Here is a 21,432-nt window from a genome sequence, read left to right on the forward strand (position 1 = left end):
GTGAACAAGTGTTTGCTTGTGGAACACAACAAAGGCCAAATGTGATGTGGTATGGCTGCCGACAAAGATAATATTGGAGTTAGGAAAGGTCACTGAACAATAATTTACTGCTTAGAATTTATTGAACTATTGATGCCTCCAAACATCTTTGTCAGGGGGTGGGCATCTGTTCGTCAGCCAATCAATTCCGAGAGACTTGACCAGCCTTCAGCTGTGGGCGGGGCTACCAGAGTGAAAAACAGCTGTCCCTGCGGTGAAGTCAGTTCTCTGAGCTGAGGGTTAGTCGAGCAGTATTCGATATAACCAGCAGGCCTACAGTGTAAGGCTACATCATTCAAAAGGTCGGTTTATCTTTTTTCCTGATATTGTCTGACTCGTATGAGGTTTTAACTTATAAAGAGGTGTAAATTTATAATGTACAATCAATGTTTAATTATTTGTCATCTACATTAAGAAGCATTGGCTGGTGGGTGGGAGAGCTGAGAAGTATGTACAATGTACATTCATCTCGAATCTGTCTAGTCTGGGTTCAAATCTGAGCCCAGCGATAAACTCTCACCCTGAGAGTGAGAGTGTGCCAGTGAATGAGCGTGCCATCCTTCGGGTGGATGTTAAACTTGGTATCCCATCTGCTGCCATTAATTGGAGGTCGTTGAGCATGTCCACCGTGTCCTTCGCGGAGAGTGGGAGAGCTATTGCAGGCACTCTGTTCAAATTCCAAAATTCCTGCCCTGACTGTCTTGTGGGAAAGCAATGGGCAACAAACCAGCATAACCTGCGCCAAGAAACTGCTTTGGCAGCACCAGCACTCTGTAGAGAGTATGGCACAGCTCATCATGAGTGTACATATATATGAAGATGATGAATTAAGTTCTCCAACCTGAATGAACGTCAAGAGGACACCATCACGATGACGTCATGAGTGCACCCCAGAAGGCCTCTTGCAAAGCAAAGATGCCAATATCAAATGCTGTCACCAAGCAGATGAAAAGCATTCCCTTCAGTATATTAGGGGTGGATTGTTAGCCAATACTAGCGGCTCACCTTCTTGGCCCACTTTCGGTGAGCAATGTGCCGCAGCACATTCTTGGAAATGCACTTTAAAATTTTTGTCGATTTTTAAAGAAATTTTATTGATCACAACATATCATACTCTACATATTATGTGTAATATATATAATTATATATATATATATATATATATATATATATATCTATACTAGCAGGAGTACAGGCGTCAGCGGGGAGTGGGGAGTGGGGGGGGGGGGGGGGAAGCAAGAGAGGGAGGGAATGGAAAGGGGAGGGGGGAGGTGAGGGGATGGGGAGGGGAAAGATATACTACATATACATATTTATTGGGGGGGGGGGGGAAGGGAAGGAGGAAAAATTTACCTGTGCAAAGAGTGCTTCATAATTTCAGTGTTGCACAGGTAAGAAAGGAAATTGTAATACCCCCTGCCATCATCACCAGGTGGCACTACACGGTACACAATTACATAGAGAATTGCCGCCCCTCTCCCGGTCCCCCACGCCCCCGAATGAGGCCACATACCCTATATGTTACCCCCAGACAAAGTTGTATTTGTATTTGTACCCAGAGTAAAGTACATAATTGTTTATGACTGGAGTACCTGGCATTGCTCAAGCAAAAAAGAAACATTAACATATTTGAAATGAGGGAAAATGTAATGTAAAAGCAATTACATCCAAATCAGAATCCATCACAAATGTCAAATCATCATTTTCCCTTTTCATTGAATATATGCTGCTGAATGTACCATTCATCACGTGTCTGAGTTAAGTATGATGACTTTCAGGAAGAAGAAGATGCCTACCACCAACTTCGACCACTTCCGGGATTGTTTAATTGTGTTCAAATGTCTGGTGATTATTTTGTATTTATTTATGCGAATGTGTACTTGTATATAACTGTCATGAAACAAAAAGGCTTAGGCACTATAGAGCAAAAAAAAAAAAAATTTAAAAAAAATTTTTTTTTTTCAAAACATTTTTTTGGCCTAAACACTCCCAGGCACTCACTGATGAACATCTGAAAGTTTCACGAAGATCCGTTCAGATATCTCTGAGAAAAATGCTGACACACAGACCAACGGCTCTCTTATTTAGTCATCTATATATACAGTCACGTGAAAAAGTAAGTACACCCCATGTAAAGTTTTGACCTTTTCAACATATTTCAACATACAGCTGTTTGATCTTCATTTCAACAATATTGATAGATAAAGGTGATATAATATAACAAATATCATGAAACATTTACATTTTGTAGTCCATTGTATAATTTAAATAAACATAAATGCAAATTTCGCATGTGGAAAAAGTAAGTACACCCCTGGCTCTAATAGGTGGTATTGCCCCCTTTGGCAGAAACAACCTCAAGTAGGCGTTTCTTATAACTGTCTACCTGTCTCTGACATCGACTGGGAGAAATTTTTGCCCACTCCTCTATGCAGAATTGTTTCAGCTGTGCAATGTTTGAGGGGTTTCTTGCATGCACAGCTCGTTTCAAATCGTCCCACAACATCTCGATGGGATTTAGATCCGGGCTTTGACTTGGCCATTCCAGAACCCTCCATTTCTTTCTTTTCAGCCATTCCTTGGTGGATTTACTGGTATGTTTAGGATCATTGTCATGTTGCAAGGTCCACTTTCGGTTGAGCTTCAACTTTCCGACAGATGGCCTCACATTATCCTCAAGCACTTTCTGGTACAATGAAGAATTCATAGTGGATTCTATGATGGTGAGCTGCCCAGGCCCTGATGCAGCAAAGCTGCCCCAAACCATAATATTTCCACCACCATGCTTTACAGTTGGTATCAGGTTCTTGTGGTCAAATGCTGTCTTTGGTTTTCGCCAAACATGTCTTCTGGTACTGTGGCCAAATAGCTCTACTGTTGACTCATCTGTCCAGAGCACATTGTTCCAGAAGTGCTGGTCTTTGCCGAGGTGTTCATTGGCAAACTTTAGTCTTGCCCTGATGTTCTTTCTGGACAGCAAAGGTTTCCTCCTGGCACACCTCCCATGTAGATCAAATTTGTGCAGCCTCTTTCTAATGGTAGACTCGTGCACTTTGACATCAACAGTGGCAAGAGCTACCTGTAGGTCACATGATGACATTCTGGGGGTTCTTAGAGACTTCTTTCAGCATCTTGAGGTCTGCTCTCGGACTGAACTTTCTGGGGTGGCCTGGCCTGAACAAGTTGGCAGTTGTTTGGAATCTTCTCCACTTGTAGATGATCTTCCGGACAGTCGAATGATTAATTTCAAATTGTTTGGAGATCTTTTTAAATCCCACCCCAGACTCGTAGGCATCTATAACCTTCTTTCTGAAGGCCTCAGAGAGCTCTTTTGATCTAGGCATGGTGACGCCGCACACTTCAACAACAAAGAGCAAACCAAACTAAATGTCTGAGGTTTAAATAAGACAGGTTCCTCCAAGATCCTCTCCAACGATGTTCTAATCATTTGCACCTGAGCTGGTGCACCTGATTCTTATTTTAGGTATTTGAAGTCGTGATAAATGTTGGGGTGTACTTACTTTTTCCACATGCGAAATTTGCATTTATGTTTATTTAAATTATACAATGGACTACAAAATGTAAATATTTCATGATATTTGTTATATTATATCACCTTTATCTATCAATATTGTTGAAATGAAGATCAAATAGCTGTATGTTGAAAAATGTTGAAAAAGTCAAAACTTTACATGGGGTGTACATACTTTTTCACGAGACTGTATATACAGTATATGTATATATCTGTACACTTTTAAAAAAAACACAAATATGTTGGCTTAAACTTGCACTGTTGTGTGAGTATATTGTTCCAATACTATTTTGAACATCCGTCGTAATTGTGATAAATCCAAAAGTTTGTTGTTGTCAAATTTAAAACCTCGACTGTTTATTTTTCTTATTGAGTATATACAAATCTGTAGTTATAAATTTGAGGATTGCAAATATGTGCCCCACTAGATGGGTTGAGTTGTGAAGTTCCAGACGACTTATCAGATCATATTGATGATCAATTGAAGACACGTGCATTACATGTGGTATTATGACAATATTGAACCTCCCATGACTGTTTGTGTGCACTGCTCTGGTAATGTGCACCATGTTTACAATTCTCATTGGTTAATAAATGTACTTTAATCACAGAGACTTTACGTAGTGCATATTTATACATTACAACACCGTCCATTCCTTTTTCACAGCGAGTTTTCCTTTTTTTGCATTTATTTATACAGAATTGAACAAAATTGTTATAATGCACCAGTTTGGATCGAGGGCTAGGATAGATCGATAGAAAGATGGTTTGAAGTGGGTATGATCAAAAAATCCTGATCTATTCCTCTACTCCTACTATTTAATCTGCATCTTCCTCATTCATTACTACTATTACCTTCTGATTCTGATGTACCATACTCTGTTACAGAGCGTCAGTGCTGCTGAAGCAATTTCTTGCCAAGTATTATACTAGGTGGTTTGCCATTGCCTTCCCAGCTTAGGGCAGGAATTTAGCCAGTATGCCGGTGATAGCTCACCTACTCGTCGCGAAGGACACCGTGGGATCTTTAAAGCCCACCAACTGATTCTGCCAGATGGGATACCCGGCTTAACGTCCATCCAAGGGACGGTACACTTTGTGCTGTGACGACCTGCTTGAGATTCTCATAGTTCGCAGTTGGATCTGGAACGAAACCCAGAGCTCGACAGTTCAACACTACCTCTGCTGGCTCTGCATCATCCTGTCAGACATCTTACAAATTCACTAAAGATGAAAACAAACAATATTTGTAAATGTCACAGGTCATAGTGCATGAAATGGTACTTGCTGCTTCCTTGCTTGATGCTCAGCATTTAAATGGATAGAGGACAGGCAAACGACCATAGGTTGGTAACTATTTCATGTTCCTGATCGACTGAATGGCTTCCTCCTGCATTGAAGTTTCTTGTAAGAGAATAATAATGTCATTATTATTGTCCCCCGTCGCACCGCGGAGCGAAAGGGGGACGATGGTTTTCCCCTCCGTCCGTGCGTGCGTCCGTCCATCCGTCCGTGCGTGCGTAAGCGAAGGACCGAATTCTAATCTGGTATGTGGGTGCAACCCACGTCAAAATCCAAGATGGCCACCGCCATGTATGTCTGAACCTTGTGAGCAGAATATCTTGAAAAATAAGCAAAGTACCAACTTCTAATCTGGTCTGTGGGTGTATCTCGGCACAAGCAAGAACGCTCTTGAAAATTAGATCGCCACGTCAAAATCCAAGATGGCCGCCACCATATATATGTCTGAACCTTGTGAGCGAAATATCTTGAAAAATAAACGAACTACTAACTTCTAATCTGGTGTGTGGGTGTATCTACGCATATGGGAGAACGCTATTGAAAATTAGGTCGCCAGGTCAAAATCCAAGATGGCCGCCGCCATGTATGTCCGAACCTTGTGAGTGGAATATCTTGAAAAATAAGGGAAGTACTAACTTCTAACCTGGTGTGTGTGTGTATCTATGCATAAGGAAGAACGCTCTTGAAAATGTGGTCACCACGTCAAAATCCAAGATGGCCGCCGCCATGTATGTCTGAACCTTGTGAGCTGAATATCTTGAAAAATAAACGAACTACTAACTTATAATCTAGTGTGTGGGTGTATCTACGCATAAGGAAGAACGCTATTGAAAATTGGGTCGCCACGTCAAAATCCAAGATGGCCACCGCCATGTATGTCTGAACCTTGTGAACAGAATATCTTGAAAAATAAGCGAAGTACCAACTTCTAATCTGGTGTGTGGGTGTATCCAGGCATAAGGAAGAACGCTCTTGAAAATTGGGTCGCCACGTCAAAATCCAAGATGGCCGCCACCATATATATGTCTGAACCTTGTGAGCGAAATATCTTGAAAAATAAACGAACTACTAACTTCTAATCTGGTGTGTGGGTGTATCTACGCATATGGGAGAACGCTCTTGAAAATTGGGTCGCCACGTCAAAATCCAAGATGGACGCCTTGCGTCTTCCACTTTGTCAACTCACATCACTTCACCGACGGGGGACCTTGGCGTAACGCTTGTCATTATTATTACTAGGGCATGCCCGTACTATATATATATCTAAAATTATATCCCCCCCCTCTATTTACATGCATGGTTTGGTCCATTCGCAAAGCCAAAGCGAACGACCACAGAACCCCCCCCTCTATTTACATGAATGGTTTGGTCCATTCGCAAAGCCAAAGCGAACGACCACAGAACCCCCCCCCCCCCCCCCCCCTCTATTTACATGAATGGTTTGGTCCATTCGCAACGGCAAAGCGAACGGCGAACGGCTAAATCGCCATAGCTCGGTAAGTACTTGTCCGATTAATTTCAAACCTTGAAAAGGCACATCCTCGGGTCCCCAGCAATATACCTGGCAAGTTTCAAGTATATCGGACCCGTGGTTGTCGAGAAACAGCGGTCACAGACAAACACACACACAGACACACAGACACACAGACACACAGACACACAGAGATTGCTGGAATTATAGATAGATTATTACCGACGTGTCCAACAAGTTGATATAGCACTGGAGCCTCAGCTTGTTTAATCTGCACTTTAAGAGGAGTCGTGTGTGCGTCTGTCCATCTGTGTGTGCAAGTTCCACCCATTGGTTGGACAGTTCGCATGACTCCACCCACAATTTATATACTACAGCCACCAATTTATGAACCCTTTCGAATGTACCCTTTATAATATACCCTTTAGGGCTTTAGAATTTACCCTTTAGAACCCTTTTTCTCCAGCAGTGCTTTTACTGAGGAGGTTATGCATATTATGCTCTTTGCTATTATTTCTGACTTTTCTCTTTAAATTGTGAGTTGAACAGGCGACTGGTGCGTTTCTCCGAAGATAGCATGATAAGGGATCAGAAAGCGTTATTGCGCTGTTTCGACGTGGGAATGCCCATTTGATTTTATGAGCGGGAGGAGAGTGAGAGTAAAGATGGGACAACTTTGGAAGGGGGAGGTTGAGTCCTTGAATGCTTGAGTGGGAGGGGATTGATGCCTTAGGGTTGGGAGGGGACGGGTGAGGCTTTTTGTTGAAATGTCAGAATTGCATGTGTAAGTTTGCTCACAGTAAACTGTAAAAGTGTGTGTGTCTGTAAGGGGGGTGGGGGTTACGCAATCACCCTACAGGCGATGTGCTAATGTTTATTAATTACGTCCTAATCGAGCTTTATATTGAATGGATGAAGTCACCAGAGCTGTTTAAATCTATCATGACCTTTGGCAATCATAAGTAATATTTCATGTGACCGACAAAAGACTATAGACTGTAAAATATTTGTGAATTGGTGATTAGGAGATAAATACAGATGATTGTTCGATATTCTATAAAGAGAAAGTGAACCCTTCAACAAGTGGGTGGTGTTTGGCCACAGATGTAAACTAGATGTTATTCATAGAATACTTACCCTGTGCAGTCAACTTGTTGTGAGCCAACTCTTCTGTTTTTGAACATTTTTTTTTTGATCCAATATGGCTGCCAGACCACGTGAGCGATGACATCATAAATTTATATTCTTTAATATAATTGTTGCGTAGATCATGCTCATTACATTTCAAACTGATCAGACTAAGCGTTGACCCTGTCGAATTATGACGTCATAATTATGGCACCAATGACGTCATCGTTAACAACACCTATTCCCCATATGGAGTTCTTTACAATGAGCCACGTTTCAATTTTTTCCATGCAGCAGTTTTGGAGATATAGAGGTGCAACATTTTTCGGTTTTTCCAAGATGGCGCCTGTACCACATGACCTATGACATCATGATTATCATTAAAATATTCTGCATGAGGAGGCGCTCCGATAGTGAAAATTTCGTGCCCATCAGACCAACATTTGCTGAGAAAAAAAATTCACAATGATAGGATAAGTGTTGTACTTGATGAATTATGACGTCATAACGAAGGCACCGATGACATAACCATCAACATATCTTATTCCCCATGGGGAGTACTTGACAATGAGACATGTTTCAATTTTTTTCCATTGAGCGGTTTGGGAGATATAGAGGTGTAACTTTTTTCCGAGATGGCGTCCGTACCTTGATCTTGGTTGTCCAAGATGACCTATGACGTCATAATTATGAGTAAAAAAATTATACAGGCGGAGGCGCTTCTGTGCTAAACTTTCGTGTCAATCGGACCAACGATTGGCGAGAAAATGAATTTTTAAAAATATGCAGACACGTACGGCGTACGGCACACGGCACGCGTACATAACTGAATGCTTAACCCCGCTTTTCGCTTCGCGAGCGCAGGGTAATAACTTTTGCTAGGATCATTTATACTCCCACAATGTCATCATTAACTTTTGATGGGGTTCATAATAGCTTTTGCAATTTTTATAAACAATAAAGCTAACCTTTGGCTACCTTCCTTTATTACGCCGAGAGGAAAAAGGGAGGTGTTTGCTATTCTTGTCTGCTGGATTGATATTTTTCCAAATGAAAAGCTTCCAAAATCCTGCCAATTTGTAACAAATGTGGGCTCAAAGTGAGCAATGTGCATAGCAGGAAACCTTGCATTTACCATGTCGATCCAACGCATTTGTATCGGATGTGAAAATGGCTTTGTAATTATTGAAGAATGTTTATGGTGAAATTTTCGAGAACTTCATGCGACATTGCCTTGACTCAAATATAAACACAGAGATCATGTGTATGTGTCCATGGATAATGTTAACTCTCGCAATCACAGCAAGTTCAATCCATAACTTGAGTGTGTGTGACATCTGTTGGCTCTCAGTTTGCACTTATTTATAATCATGATGCTGGAATGGACTAGCCCTTTGATGCGTGTGGTTTTTGTGTGTCATCATCTTTCCGTTTGGTGTGGGTTGCTGTCCTGAATATATTGGTGGGAAAAAAAACATCACCTGGTGAGGAGGCTTCAATGTTGGGGTTATCTCTGTATTGTGTGCTAAAGTGATAAAGAGCTCCAACCTCACTTATCATTTAACATTAACCAGATTCGGTGACATTATGGTAAGTACTGCTTCCTCCAATGATGTGCAGCATTTATAGGATAGAGCATGGACAACCCTCGTGGTTTTGCATCCCTATTGATGGGGAAAGGGGCTTGGGAGGGGGGGGGGGGGGGGAAGATTTCTCCCTCCAAATTGCCCTGCTGACAACAGCGAGTGCCGCACTGCATGGTGCCGCCAGCACCCAATATATTCTGCAAAATTACTTTCTCCAAGGTCAACGGCTGTATTTGGCCGAAGTCAAGTCATGTGTGTGTGTGTGTGTGTGTGTGTGTGTGTGTGTGTGTGTGTGTGTGTGTGTGTGTGTGTGTGTGTGCGTGCCAAATATTACCTCTTCACTGGAATGTTAACCATGCATGAACCCTTGTGCCACACCACAATATGCTGGATGTGTTCTGACCAATAGCGGGAGCCTGCAACACATGCATCCTATTTAGGAATCCCTTACACAGTTTAAGAGGATTTTTTCAGCCTGGAAATAAGATTGTGCAGTAGAAATAGCTACTGCTGACTTTTCGTTGCAATCGATGAAATTCACAGATCCACCCACTGCAAGAAGCTGGAATGCGCCCCTTAGTGGAATATTAAGGAGCGTGAATATGGGTGAAGAAGAATAACTATCAGGACCAAGAGGCACACCCAGGGACTGTGAGGGAGACGAGGTTACTATTGGTACACGAGTTATCAAACAGAGTGACCACTATATTCGTCATTGTCGTCTGTCTGTCTGTCTGTCTGTCTGTCCGCAGCATAACTACCCGATGATATCATACGATCTTGATGAAATTTGGGTGGGAGGTTGATATCATGATCTAGTTGTGTCCTGCGTAGAGTGGGCGTATTGCGCCCATTGTGGACGGAGCCACGCCCAAAAAAGATGTCTTGTTAGGGGGTAATCAAGTTCAAGCTACATCTTCTCCAAGGGGTTTGGTGGAATCTGACAGGGGTTTCGATATTTGGTTAGGGCAATGTCATGTATCTAGCCCCACGGAGCTCGATTTTTCATTTTTCATTTATTTATTTATTTTTCATTATTTTTTTTTCTCATTTCATTTTTCGCCGAATTTTCGGTATTGTGTAGCTAACTAACCTCATAACTGATTATACATTATTTTCTATCTCATTTCAAGGTCAGTAACCTTCGTTTTGACATTTCCAGGCCAGCACCACACACAATTACGTACAGATGGCTCTTAAAGGCCTGCGCACGCAGCGCATTGGGGCCCTTTGTAAATAGGCATGTACACCGCATGTCAGGGGCCGACACCTGCCACGTGGGCCCCCGACCCCCCTGTCCGGGCCTGTTTCGGTTATAGTCCATCCTTTGTCATTGAATACCGCTCGCTCGTGAACCATCGTCGTCTCCTGACTTGTTATAGTACTACGGACTTTGGGTTGAGCACGGGGTTCCCGAGGGGGTTGCTTGGACATGTGACATCCGACGCTGAAGCTGCCCAGTCATGGATAACTCCGTGACCAGATGGGTTGCAAAATCATGCTGGTTGGGCCAACTATATCTTGCAGGGTCCTCGCGCCCAGCGTTGAAATACCTTTCCTGGTGACCTAGTTATCTCAACTACTAGGGAACCATGCTCTTGACGTCCCACCATGTACCTATTTATAATGTACGGCAGAGCGAAACTGTGGGTGGGAGGTGGGTTATCTGATGGAGCAAATCAATGTGGCACAACTCCCCATCCATTTATTATATACGCTAGGTCAAACCAATGGTGGAAAGAGACAATCGAGCAGGTTTGAAGCGGTTTACCAAAGAAAGGCACGTATTTACAGGCACAATTCACAGTATATACAGTGTATATATATATATATATATGTCCAAATGACTCCATGGTAAGATCTCCAACCTTTAATTGAACAAACAATGACTCAACGTTTCGATTAACAACATGTGAAGCCACATGCCTCCGTTAATCTTCCTCAAAAGTGATAAAATCATCTCAACATCCCCTTATATGCAAAGTGGGCGGGGCATATGCAAAGTGGGGTGGGCAAAGCTGGACAGCCAATTAAACCGTATCACACCGCTCTCGTGAACGGAGACTTTATGACCGATGGAAAGAGACTGATGATCGATGACCGATGGAAGATGATCGATGGAAAGAGACTGCGGGAGCTTTAAGCCCGATGGACGTGTGTGACATGCTTTCTACCTGCCTCTCTTCCACCTACTTTGTATTTAATGAGGTATATTACAAGCAGGTTTATGGCACCGCTATGGGTTCCCCGGTATCGGCTGTGATTGCCAACATGGTGATGGAGGATTTGGAGGAACGCACCATTCCAGCCCTGTCAGTGCAACCACGTGTTTGGTTCCGGTACGTGGATGACACATTTGTCATCTGTCACTCTGATGAGGTGGGCATCATGCATGAGACCATAAATAAAACTTTTTCCTCCATTAATTTCACCATTGAAGAGGAGTAAAATGGAGCCCTTCCCTTCCTGGATACACTCGTCGCAAGGGATCCCAAAGGAGCCTTAAAGGTAACGGTGTACAAAAAACCAACACACACTGATCGCTACCTTGATTTCAATTCTTGCCATCCAATGGAACACAAAAGATCGGTGGTGCACACCCTCTCAAAAAGAGCACGTGATTTATCATCCACCTTTGAAGACAAGATGAATGAGGTGGACCATCTTCAAAATGTGTTAAGGGCAAATGGTTATCCTGACAGCTTGCTACCCAACAGGAAAACGATAAGGGCTTCCCCACACAACAGGCTGAGACCGAGAGAACAACCAAAGGGTTTGTGTGTTCTGCCTTTTGTACCGGGGGTTTCACAGAGGGTCGGCAGAATTTTGAAAGCGGCAGGAGTGAGGGTGAGTTTCACACCGGTTTTCACCCTTTGCCAAGCCCTTATGAGGGTCAAGGACAAGCTTCCGAGGAAGGATAGGTCAGGGGTGGTATACGTCGTGCCCTGTGATTGCGGAGCTGAGTATGTGGGTGAAACCGGGAGGACCTTAGGTCAACGTATTGCTGAACACCAAAAAGCATTTGAATGTAATTTTCCCAGCAGATCTGCTATTGCCAAACACGGCCTTAAGGAAGGCCACACACCTTTATGGGATAGGGTTAATATTTTGGGTTCCACACCCAACAGAAACAGAAGACGTGTTTTGGAGGCTTGGCACACAGAAGAAACTGTTACCCCGATCACACAAGAGGTAGTTGACTTACCGGTAGCGTTTGACCCACTCTTGTGTAAACGAAGCAGGCATTCCGTACTTTGAACAACGAGTCCACATAGTATGTCACACAAGGTTTTTATTCGGACAATTTGCCCCCTCCCCCTCCCCCCCCTCCCCCCTCCCCCCTCCCTCCAAACCGCCCCTCTCCCAGACCCCCCCTCTGCTTCCACCCCCCCTCTGGTTCCCCTCTCCCCCATTCTATCCCCCCCCCCTGTGGCCCCCCTCCATCCCGCATTCCCCTTTACCGCATAGGGCCACATGTGATGATCTTAATATTATGGCAATTTTATTTTAACTTAAAAAAAAATTTTGCTTTAATATATTTACAGTTTTCATTTAATTTACAATTTAATTGTTTACAAGTTTAACTTTTAATTAAATGTAATTATTGTTCCTGATTTTCTAAACACTTGAGTTATAATCCAGCATTGCTTACAGGATTCTTTTAAGCCGTTAACATGCGGTTGATTTTTGAATTTGGTCAATACCGTCTCCGTTCACGAGAGCGGTGTGATACGGTTTCATTGGCTGTCCAGCTTTGCCCAGCCCACTTTGCATATACCCCGCCCACTTTGCATATAAGGGGATGTTGAGATGATTTTATCACTCTTGAGGAAGATTAACGGAGGCGTGTGGCTTCACATGTTGTTAATCGAAACGTTGAGTCATTGTTTGTTCAATTAAAGGTTGGAGATCTTACCATGGAGTCATTTGGATTTACTCCCCACCGCAAATCTTTGCTTATATATATATGTATACAGTCACGTGAAAAAGTAAGTACACCCCATGTAAAGTTTTGACTTTTTCAACATATTTCAACACACAGCTATTTGATCTTCATTTCAACAATATTGATAGATAAAGGTGATATAATATAACAAATATCATGAAACATTTACATTTTGTAGTCCATTGTATAATTTAAATAAACATAAATGCAAATTTCGCATGTGGAAAAAGTAAGTACACCCCTACATTTATCACTACTTTAAATACCGAAAATTAGAATCAGGTGCACCAGCTCAGGTGCAAATGATTAGAACATCGTTAGAGAGGATCTTGGAGGAACCTGTCTTAGTTAAACCTCAGACATTAAGTTTGGTTTGCTCTTTGTTGTTGAAGTGTGCGGCGTCACCATGCCTTGATCAAAAGAGCTCTCTGAGGCCTTCAGAAAGAAGGTTATAGATGCCTACAAGTCTGGGAAGGGATTTAAAAAGATCTCCAAACAATTTGAAATCAATCATTCAACTGTCCAGAAGATCATCTACAAGGGGAGAAGATTCCAAACAACTGCCAACTTGTTCAGGCCAGGCCGCCCCAGCAAGTTCAGCCTGAGAGCAGACCGCAAGATGCTGAAAGAAGTCTCTAAGAACCCCAGAATGTCATCATGGGACCTACAGGTAGTTCTTGCCACAGTTGATATCAAAGTGCACGAGTCTACCATTAGAAAGAGGCTGCACAAATTTGATCTACATGGGAGGTGTGCCAGGAGGAATCCTTTGCTGTCCAGAAAGAACATCAGGGCAAGACTAAAGTTTGCCAATGAACACCTAGGCAAATAGATGTATGTTGAAATATGTTGAAAAAGTCAAAACTTTACACGGGGTGTACTTACTTTTTCACGTGACTGTATATATATATATATATATATATACACACATGCACTACTTGTGACTATCTCTAGCTGTAGAAGAAGTTGGGCAGAGTTTGAAACAGCATGGGGCTTACCTTGTGTAACATTTTCTTTGATGGATTGTGCAGTTTCTTTGGCTAAAAAAGAATGGGAGTTAATTTATTTGATAATCCTAGCCACCTGGGGTAATTTATTAGGTGATAGCTGATTTGTTATTCCGTCCAATTACGAGTGAGAGACATGATGGGGTCTTGTTTTCATCTCTATGTTAACTGCTATTGACATTGTACCAGGTACATGCTTGGGAGTTTCAATGGTACGTTGGTACTTATTTCTGTTTACGCCATTGCTGATGACCTGCCAATAAGTGATGAAATCGGTCTGGTGGCTGAGGGGGGTGTGAAGCATTGGGATTCTCATGTATGTGCCACTTGTGAATGTCGGCAGCTGTAGAGGAACTCAGGTGGAGTTTGAAACAGCAAAGGGCTTATCCTGTGTTGCTTTTCTTGGTTGCTTTATGCAGTTTTCTTTCTTGGTTGCAATATAATTATAATTTTATAATTCTAACAATATAATTACAAAGCCATTTTCACATCCGATACAAATGCGTTGGATTGACATGGTAAATGCAAGATTTCCTGCTATGCGCATTGCTTACTTTGGACCCACATTTGTATCAAATTGGCAGAATTTTGGAAGCTTTTCATTTGGAAAAATATCAATCCAGCAGACAAGAACAGCAAACACCTGCCTTTTTCCTCTCGGCATAATAAAGGAACGTAGCCAAAGGTTAGCTTTATTGTTTATAAAAAGTTTGATGCCAAAATCGAAAATGGTCAAAAAATAAAAGTGGGGCACCATAAACAGACAGACAAGTATTAATGGGCCATAGATAGTCAGGTTTGCTGTATCCTAGGAAAGTTGCTTGCTGGCTTTTTGTGGGGAATTGCTAATTTTTACATTTTTCTGAAGTTAAAGGTTCACTGAGAGTGAAAATCAATGTTGGCATTTTTTAAAATGTCGTTGTGGCCACTAACACACCTATAATTTGCCATATCTTTGCTCCTAGAGCACATAGAAATGCAAATAAAGTGTCTATACCTATGTTTTCAGGGGCACGGATATCAATAAACATATGCACAGAGCTCTAAAATTATTCCCAGGGACAGATATGTCATTTAAGGCAGGTCGGAGGGGGGCATGACATAGCGGTGTTTGCAATCAAATATTGAGGCAAATAAAGCTGACACTCAAGAGGAAAGCTATGAGTTTTATAAAGGAGATCACAAGGCTTGATATATGGGGTGTAATTTCCACCCCATGTGCATGATTTTTCTAGGGCGGGGGAAACATCCGAAACTTTCGTTTTAGTATGTTACTGGCCTTAACTCAAGAACCGCAAGACCTATGAAAATATAAATGCGATTATTGGCTTCCTTTACTCGTTTCCTATGGGATCAATGTGTTAATATTAAGAATTACTGTTGTTAGTTAAATGACTAATTCTGGAAAAATGGCCCCTCCGACTCACCTTAAACCGTCAATTTGCGAAAACAATATCACCTTTGACAATGTTTTAGCATTTATGCAATATTGCCCACTATTAATGTCCATTCATACTCAACTGCATTGCACTGCCACACCGCAGCTGCCATTGCTCAGCATCAACACCGCAAATTAATAGTTAAATCAAGCACTGCGTTGCTGCAGTGGTAAAACCTTGTTAGAGCCTTTTTACCGCACTGCACAGCAGTAGAGTGTGAACAGACCTTAGGTGCAACAATCATTAGTGGTACCCTGTGGGCAAAATATCTGACTTCTTAGCATTTAACAAGGATGTGTGTGTCTTTAACATTCTTTTCATTTCAGCATAACATAATTTGAAATATTTCCAGCATATTTGAAAGAAGTGTGTTTGGAAGCAACTGCTGAGATCCAACAGGCATGCTCTGAGAAGAACAAACTTGACAAAGCTGAATCCGTGATGAATGCCAACAGCCATCTCCTACACACCATGATCGATGACACTCTGGCAGAGACATTTCAGGAATGGGAAGCAAAACGATCGAAGAATGCCATGTTAAAATCAATGATGAACTACCTCCACCGAGTAGAGACGATTCTATTCTTTGTCGCAGCATCTTGGAGCGCCGACCTGAAACTCCACCTTGAGGCTGGAGAAGAGCTGAGCAAACTCTTCTTTGCCATGGACCGGATCAAGTACAAGAGACTATGGCCAAGGTACATATCAGATATGTATGCTCTCAAGTCCAAACACCCAGAGACGTGGAGGGAATTGGAAGCAGGCAACATATCAGTGACCAAGAGTGACATACCATTTGTTTCCATTGGTGCAGACAATGGATGTGAGCAGGTGAATCTAATGATGAAGGTTCATAATGGTCTCACTGGAATCTCAAACAACGCCAATGCAAGGCAGTGCTTCTTCCTGACGGCTCCAGAACTGTCACAACTTGCTGGAGAATTCAAGACAGTTTGGTCTCAAATCAATTGAAGCTAAGGAGCATCATGATCTTGCCCCTAGTGTTGTCAAGCGAGAGCACAGTGTGGTTGACAAAATCAAGGCTGCCATTCTGAGTCATGGTAATCCTTTTGCCGTTGAGGATGACCACATCATCTACAATCTTATGACACATGCTTATGTCCCTGAGCAGTATATGTCACAGATACTGAACATTGATGACATCGGGCAGAAGTTGTATGAAGAGTATGTAAAGGAGCGAATCAATGGAGACGTCAGCATATGGACACCAGTGAAGAAAGAGAAAAATGACATGTACAAGTCTGGAAACAAGAAGCAGACCACGAAGATTCGAGATAAAGTTGTTGATCTGAAGGAAACCAAATATCTGTATGGACGATTGATGGTCCTCTCTAGGTCAAGCCGAGATATTGACCAAAAGCTCGCAATTGGCAATTATGAGTTCACCTTAACCCCGAGAGCATTGTTCGCGCCAAATGGATCAATGTTGGCATGTACTGACAAATCCAAGTTAATCCATGCACTAGAGAAGCTAACTCAAGAAGAGGTGGGACCATCCACTGTCATTGGTGATTCAGAGGCTCCAGTTCTGCCAAACCCGATAGTTGCGCAGGATGATACTGTCACCGGTGATTAACAGGCTCCGGTGTTGCCCAACCCAGTAGATTCGCAGGGTGATACTGTCACTGGTGATTCAGAGGCTCCAGTATTGTCAAACCAAAGAGTTTCGCAAGGTGATCATGTGGAATCCATAAATGCAGCAGCCACGTCAGTCACCGACCCACTTCCAAGTCGGAAAATCACTGCGGTAGATGGTATGGTGGTGGTTCAAAAACTGACAAAGCCAGCAACAGTAAAAACTGTGAAGGATCTGAGCATATGCTTTAATGCCAAACTGCTGTGGATGACTAATGGTTATGATGAAATTATTCTAGTGTTTGACACATACAAGCTGGATTCACTCAAGAGCACAACTAGAGACAAGAAACGTCGCGGCAAAGATGCAATTAGATACAAAGTTACTGATGACACGAACATCAAGCACATAACAATGAGCCGTCTTCTCTCCCATGATCAAACCAAGGCTGACTTGATAGAGAACTTGGCAGAAAAGACTCTGGGGTACAACAAAGACTCTCATAAGTTGATAATTGTATCAGCGTCTGGTCGTACTACGAGCAACAGTAGTCTCCAGTTTGACGACAATAATCATGAGGAAGCAGATAACTTGATGATTTGTTTGGCAGTGTCTGCATCACAGCGGAGTCCAAGCAATGCCGAGATGACAATCTTCTCTCCAGATACAGATGTTCTGGTATTGGCGATTGCAAACTATCCTCTTCTGATAAAGAGCACATCAATGCCAATGACATCGGGTGTTGTAGACATACGCCCCATTTGGGTTGCTCTAGGTGAAGAAAAGGCCAAGGCTTTACCCGCTTTTCACGCATTCACAGGTGCTGATAACACCGGAAGGTTTTCAGGAGTAGGCAAGACAACGTGGTTTAAAGTCTTCCTAAAAGCTGAAAGTGATGCAATTAAAAAGTGATGCAATTAAAGCACTCCAGACGCTAATGGAAAACAGTGACGTCACTGAAGACCTCGTTTCTGTGCTGGCTGCTTTTGTCTGCTCAGTGTATTGTCCTAAAGGAATCCATATCCAGAGTATACCTGAATTGCGCTGGCACCTCTTCTGCAAACACGTGGCTGAGAGTACAAACCTACCACCTACAATTGGTGCCTTGAAGCAACACATCTTAAGAGTTCGCATCCAAGCTGGAGTATGGGATCAAGCTGACGTTTTCCACCAATAATTCCTGGATCCACTTCAGAATGGGTTTTACAATGATGCCAATGATCAACTGAGACCAATAACAACATATGAACTCCCAGCATCAAAAGCCATCATCGAAATGGTACGATGTAGATGCACCACGAATTGTTCTTCAAGGCTGTGTTCATGCAGATCAGAGAACTTGCCATGTACAGATCTCTGTCTTTGTGATCCAGATCAGTGCGAAAACGATGACGATTACTTCACTGAGCTACTAACAGATGATGACAGTGATGGCGAAATGTAGTCACCCATCATGCTTATAGAATTTGCCTACCAGTGGAATGTGTGGGCAATAGCTAATGCACAGTACTGTTGCACTTAACTGGCCTTGGATTCAGTTGACATTCTGAACCACAAAGAGTTTGCGGTGGTGATGGTGAGTGCTCAAGAGCATTCATGACGACTTGAAAGTGGCATCAGAATTATGAATGTGTTATTTGTTGGTTTTGAACTCAAGTTGTTGGTAATCAATTTTAGAGATATTGAACACTGAAAAGTCAATTCCCTTATGTAAGTTGTGCCTGATAAACCAACCATTAAGAACATGTGTTCAACCAAAAGCCTGAGTGGTAAATGGCTCCGAAATGGTGGCCATTTTGAAGATCAAAATGGCGGCACTCTGACTGCACTTCAATCATGCAAAATGAACTGCCATGCGTAACAAATGCTACTTTTTGCCAAAAAAATGGGCTTCATAGAATGATAAATGCCCAAGTTATATTGAAAAATAGTTGAAACATGACGGCCATTTTGAATTCCAATATGGCGGCCATAGAGGGATTTTAAAAACTACATTCCAATGTGGTTTTATCCTTGTGACTGTATGAACTCATTTGCTCTTATATAGCCATTAAAACTTAGTCTATTACAAAAAAGTCCTCGCCGATTAATAAGATCTTAATTATTTGGCTTGTAATGGCAGCCATCTTGAAAAACAAAATGGCGCACTCTGATTGCACTGGAACTATGCAAAATGAGCTACTACTACTAATGAGCTACAAAAATAAATGCTATTTTGTGACACAAAAATGGGCTTCATAGAGTTAAAAAAAATGCCTGAATTATGTCGAAAAGTAGTTGAAACCTGGCGGACATTTTGAATTCCAATATGGCCGCCATTGAGTAATCTATCTATAATTCCAGTAATCTCTGTGTGTCTGTGTGTGTGTGTGTGTGTGTTTGTCTGTGACCGCTGTTTCTCGACAACCACGGGTCCGATCTAATTGAAACTTGCCAGATATATTGCTGGGGACCTGAGGATGTGCCTTTTCAAGGTTTCATATTAATCGGAGAAGTAGTTACCGAGCTATGTCCAAAAAACGATTCAACCAATCAGAGAGCAGCGAGCTATCACGTGTGCCGAACGTGGCGAACAGACTCTGCCTCGGACGGCACATTTGAGAGCGTATTCATTTATTTCACGTTGGCAAACTATGTTGGCGCTATGTTGGCGTTAAACTATGTTTTAAAACTAATTATAACTAATTTGCGATTCATCGTAACTGCGATATGCGACCTTCCGGACAGTCAAATGAGGACGTCACTTCCGGACTTACGGATAGTCATAGTGACGCTGAACGTGGCGAGCAGACGCTGCCTCGGACGGCACATTTGAGAGCGTATTCATTTATTTGACGTTGCAATCTGTGTTGATTGTTGTAAGGTACGATCGATTGTAGTACACGTTTATAATAACTCTGCCGATACAGGCCCGATTAACTGCAGCGCCATCCGAGCTGCGGCGTCGGGACGATACATTCATTGTACGGTCACATCACGCACTTACGGGCACGCCCATGGGCCCATGGGCACGCCCATGCATGCATGGGCGAAGACATTTTTTTTTTTTTTTTGGCAAGGAACGGGCACCCACGTACGGGCACGTCCTAGTTTTTAAAATGCCAACATCGATTTTCGCACTCAGTGACCCATAAGCTTTCAGAAATTGTATCGTTTTCCTATTCCCCAAATAAAGCCAGCAAAATTACATGAGGAAACTGACTAAAAGCTCAAATTGATTTGGACAGACAGACAGAAAAACAAGCGGTCATGGACATTCAAACAGATTTTTGGCTCTTTTCTTGATCAACTGCAAAATCGAATTGGTTACATAAAGTGTGTGCGACCAGTACAAAATACAATAAAGAGAATCTTAAAGTTTTGCCATCATATATCCCAAAAGTCTCTTCCTCTGAAATATACCATGAAATTTTATTTGCATTTGTCCATGTTTGTGAGCCTTCCAAATGGAATACTTCATGTGATGGCCTTGTCATTCTATTATCACTGCGAGCGGATATTTTATTGTCTACAGTGTATATATTTATTAAAAAGTTGGCATTCATCCTTTTAATATACACAGTTGCCAAGATCAACTCAAAATGCTACACAAAAGTGTGTTAACCTGAATGGCTGCTTGTACAAACTGAGTTGTCAACGACATTAACTGTTGAAGAGTCTGTTATGAACGGGTGGTACGTTAGTATGGAGGCCGTTCTCAAATCTGAGAGTTTGAACCGCAAATGCAAACCCACACCTGTTGTCTTTCCAGAGGATGGTACCGTTACCTCTTCACTCGTCAATCTGATACCGCGTTCACCACACCTGTTGGGTGAGGTTGGGTCGTGCCCCGATCAGGCCATGGTTAAGAGGGAACTTTGCGTGCGGGAGGCTGAAATGGCTTTTCCAGCAGCACAGAGTCGTGCTGTGTCCCTTCACCGTTCCGCATCGGGAGGGATCCCTCTACGGCCGTTCGTACACCAAGTAGCTGGTCATACCAGCATATTATCTTACGACTCGGAGACCATCTGCAAACCGCTCATCCGGAGGGAGCAGCGATTTTACCAGAGTCTGCCTCCAGAAATGTACCCTTTCACTCCACAGTACAAAGGTTTGTTTTGAAAAATTTGAATCAGTCCTAACCAAAAGCTTTTTCATGCACTTTATCTTATCACATTATATGGGTGAATATAGTACTGTGTCGGGCTGGGGCCTATACAATTCCAATTGGGCTTGATAGTGTGGATGTTATGGTCTGCACCTGGCTGAAGCAGATATACTGTTTTATGATATCTTCGGTTAAGATATAACTACAATGTTTACTTTATAATTACTATATTTTACTAGGGAATAAGAAAGATTGCTAAAAAGAATGGCATTTGCTTATTGTTTATCATGTTTATTGG

At 42.3% G+C, this 21,432-nt stretch overlaps 1 protein-coding gene across 2 annotated transcripts in view; it reads left to right on the forward strand.

Annotated features, from left to right (window-relative positions):
* Positions 1–261: 261 nt before the first annotated feature.
* The window catches only part of LOC137424927 (inositol hexakisphosphate kinase 1), a 79,950-nt gene continuing 58,779 nt past the window's right edge, over positions 262–21,432 (forward strand). For both annotated transcript variants that reach the window (XR_013623093.1, XM_078776089.1), the window contains exons 1-2: positions 262–341; positions 20,799–21,137. Coding sequence is in view for 1 of the 2 variants with exons in the window: in XM_078776089.1 (XP_078632215.1) it covers positions 20,888–21,137 (250 nt within the window). In the remaining variant the exon portion in view is untranslated. The remainder of the gene's footprint in view (positions 342–20,798; positions 21,138–21,432) is intronic.

The sequence above is a fragment of the Myxine glutinosa genome, chromosome 4 (assembly GCF_964187855.1).
Source record: "Myxine glutinosa chromosome 4, kmMyxGlut1.1, whole genome shotgun sequence".
NCBI lineage: Eukaryota > Metazoa > Chordata > Myxini > Myxiniformes > Myxinidae > Myxine > Myxine glutinosa.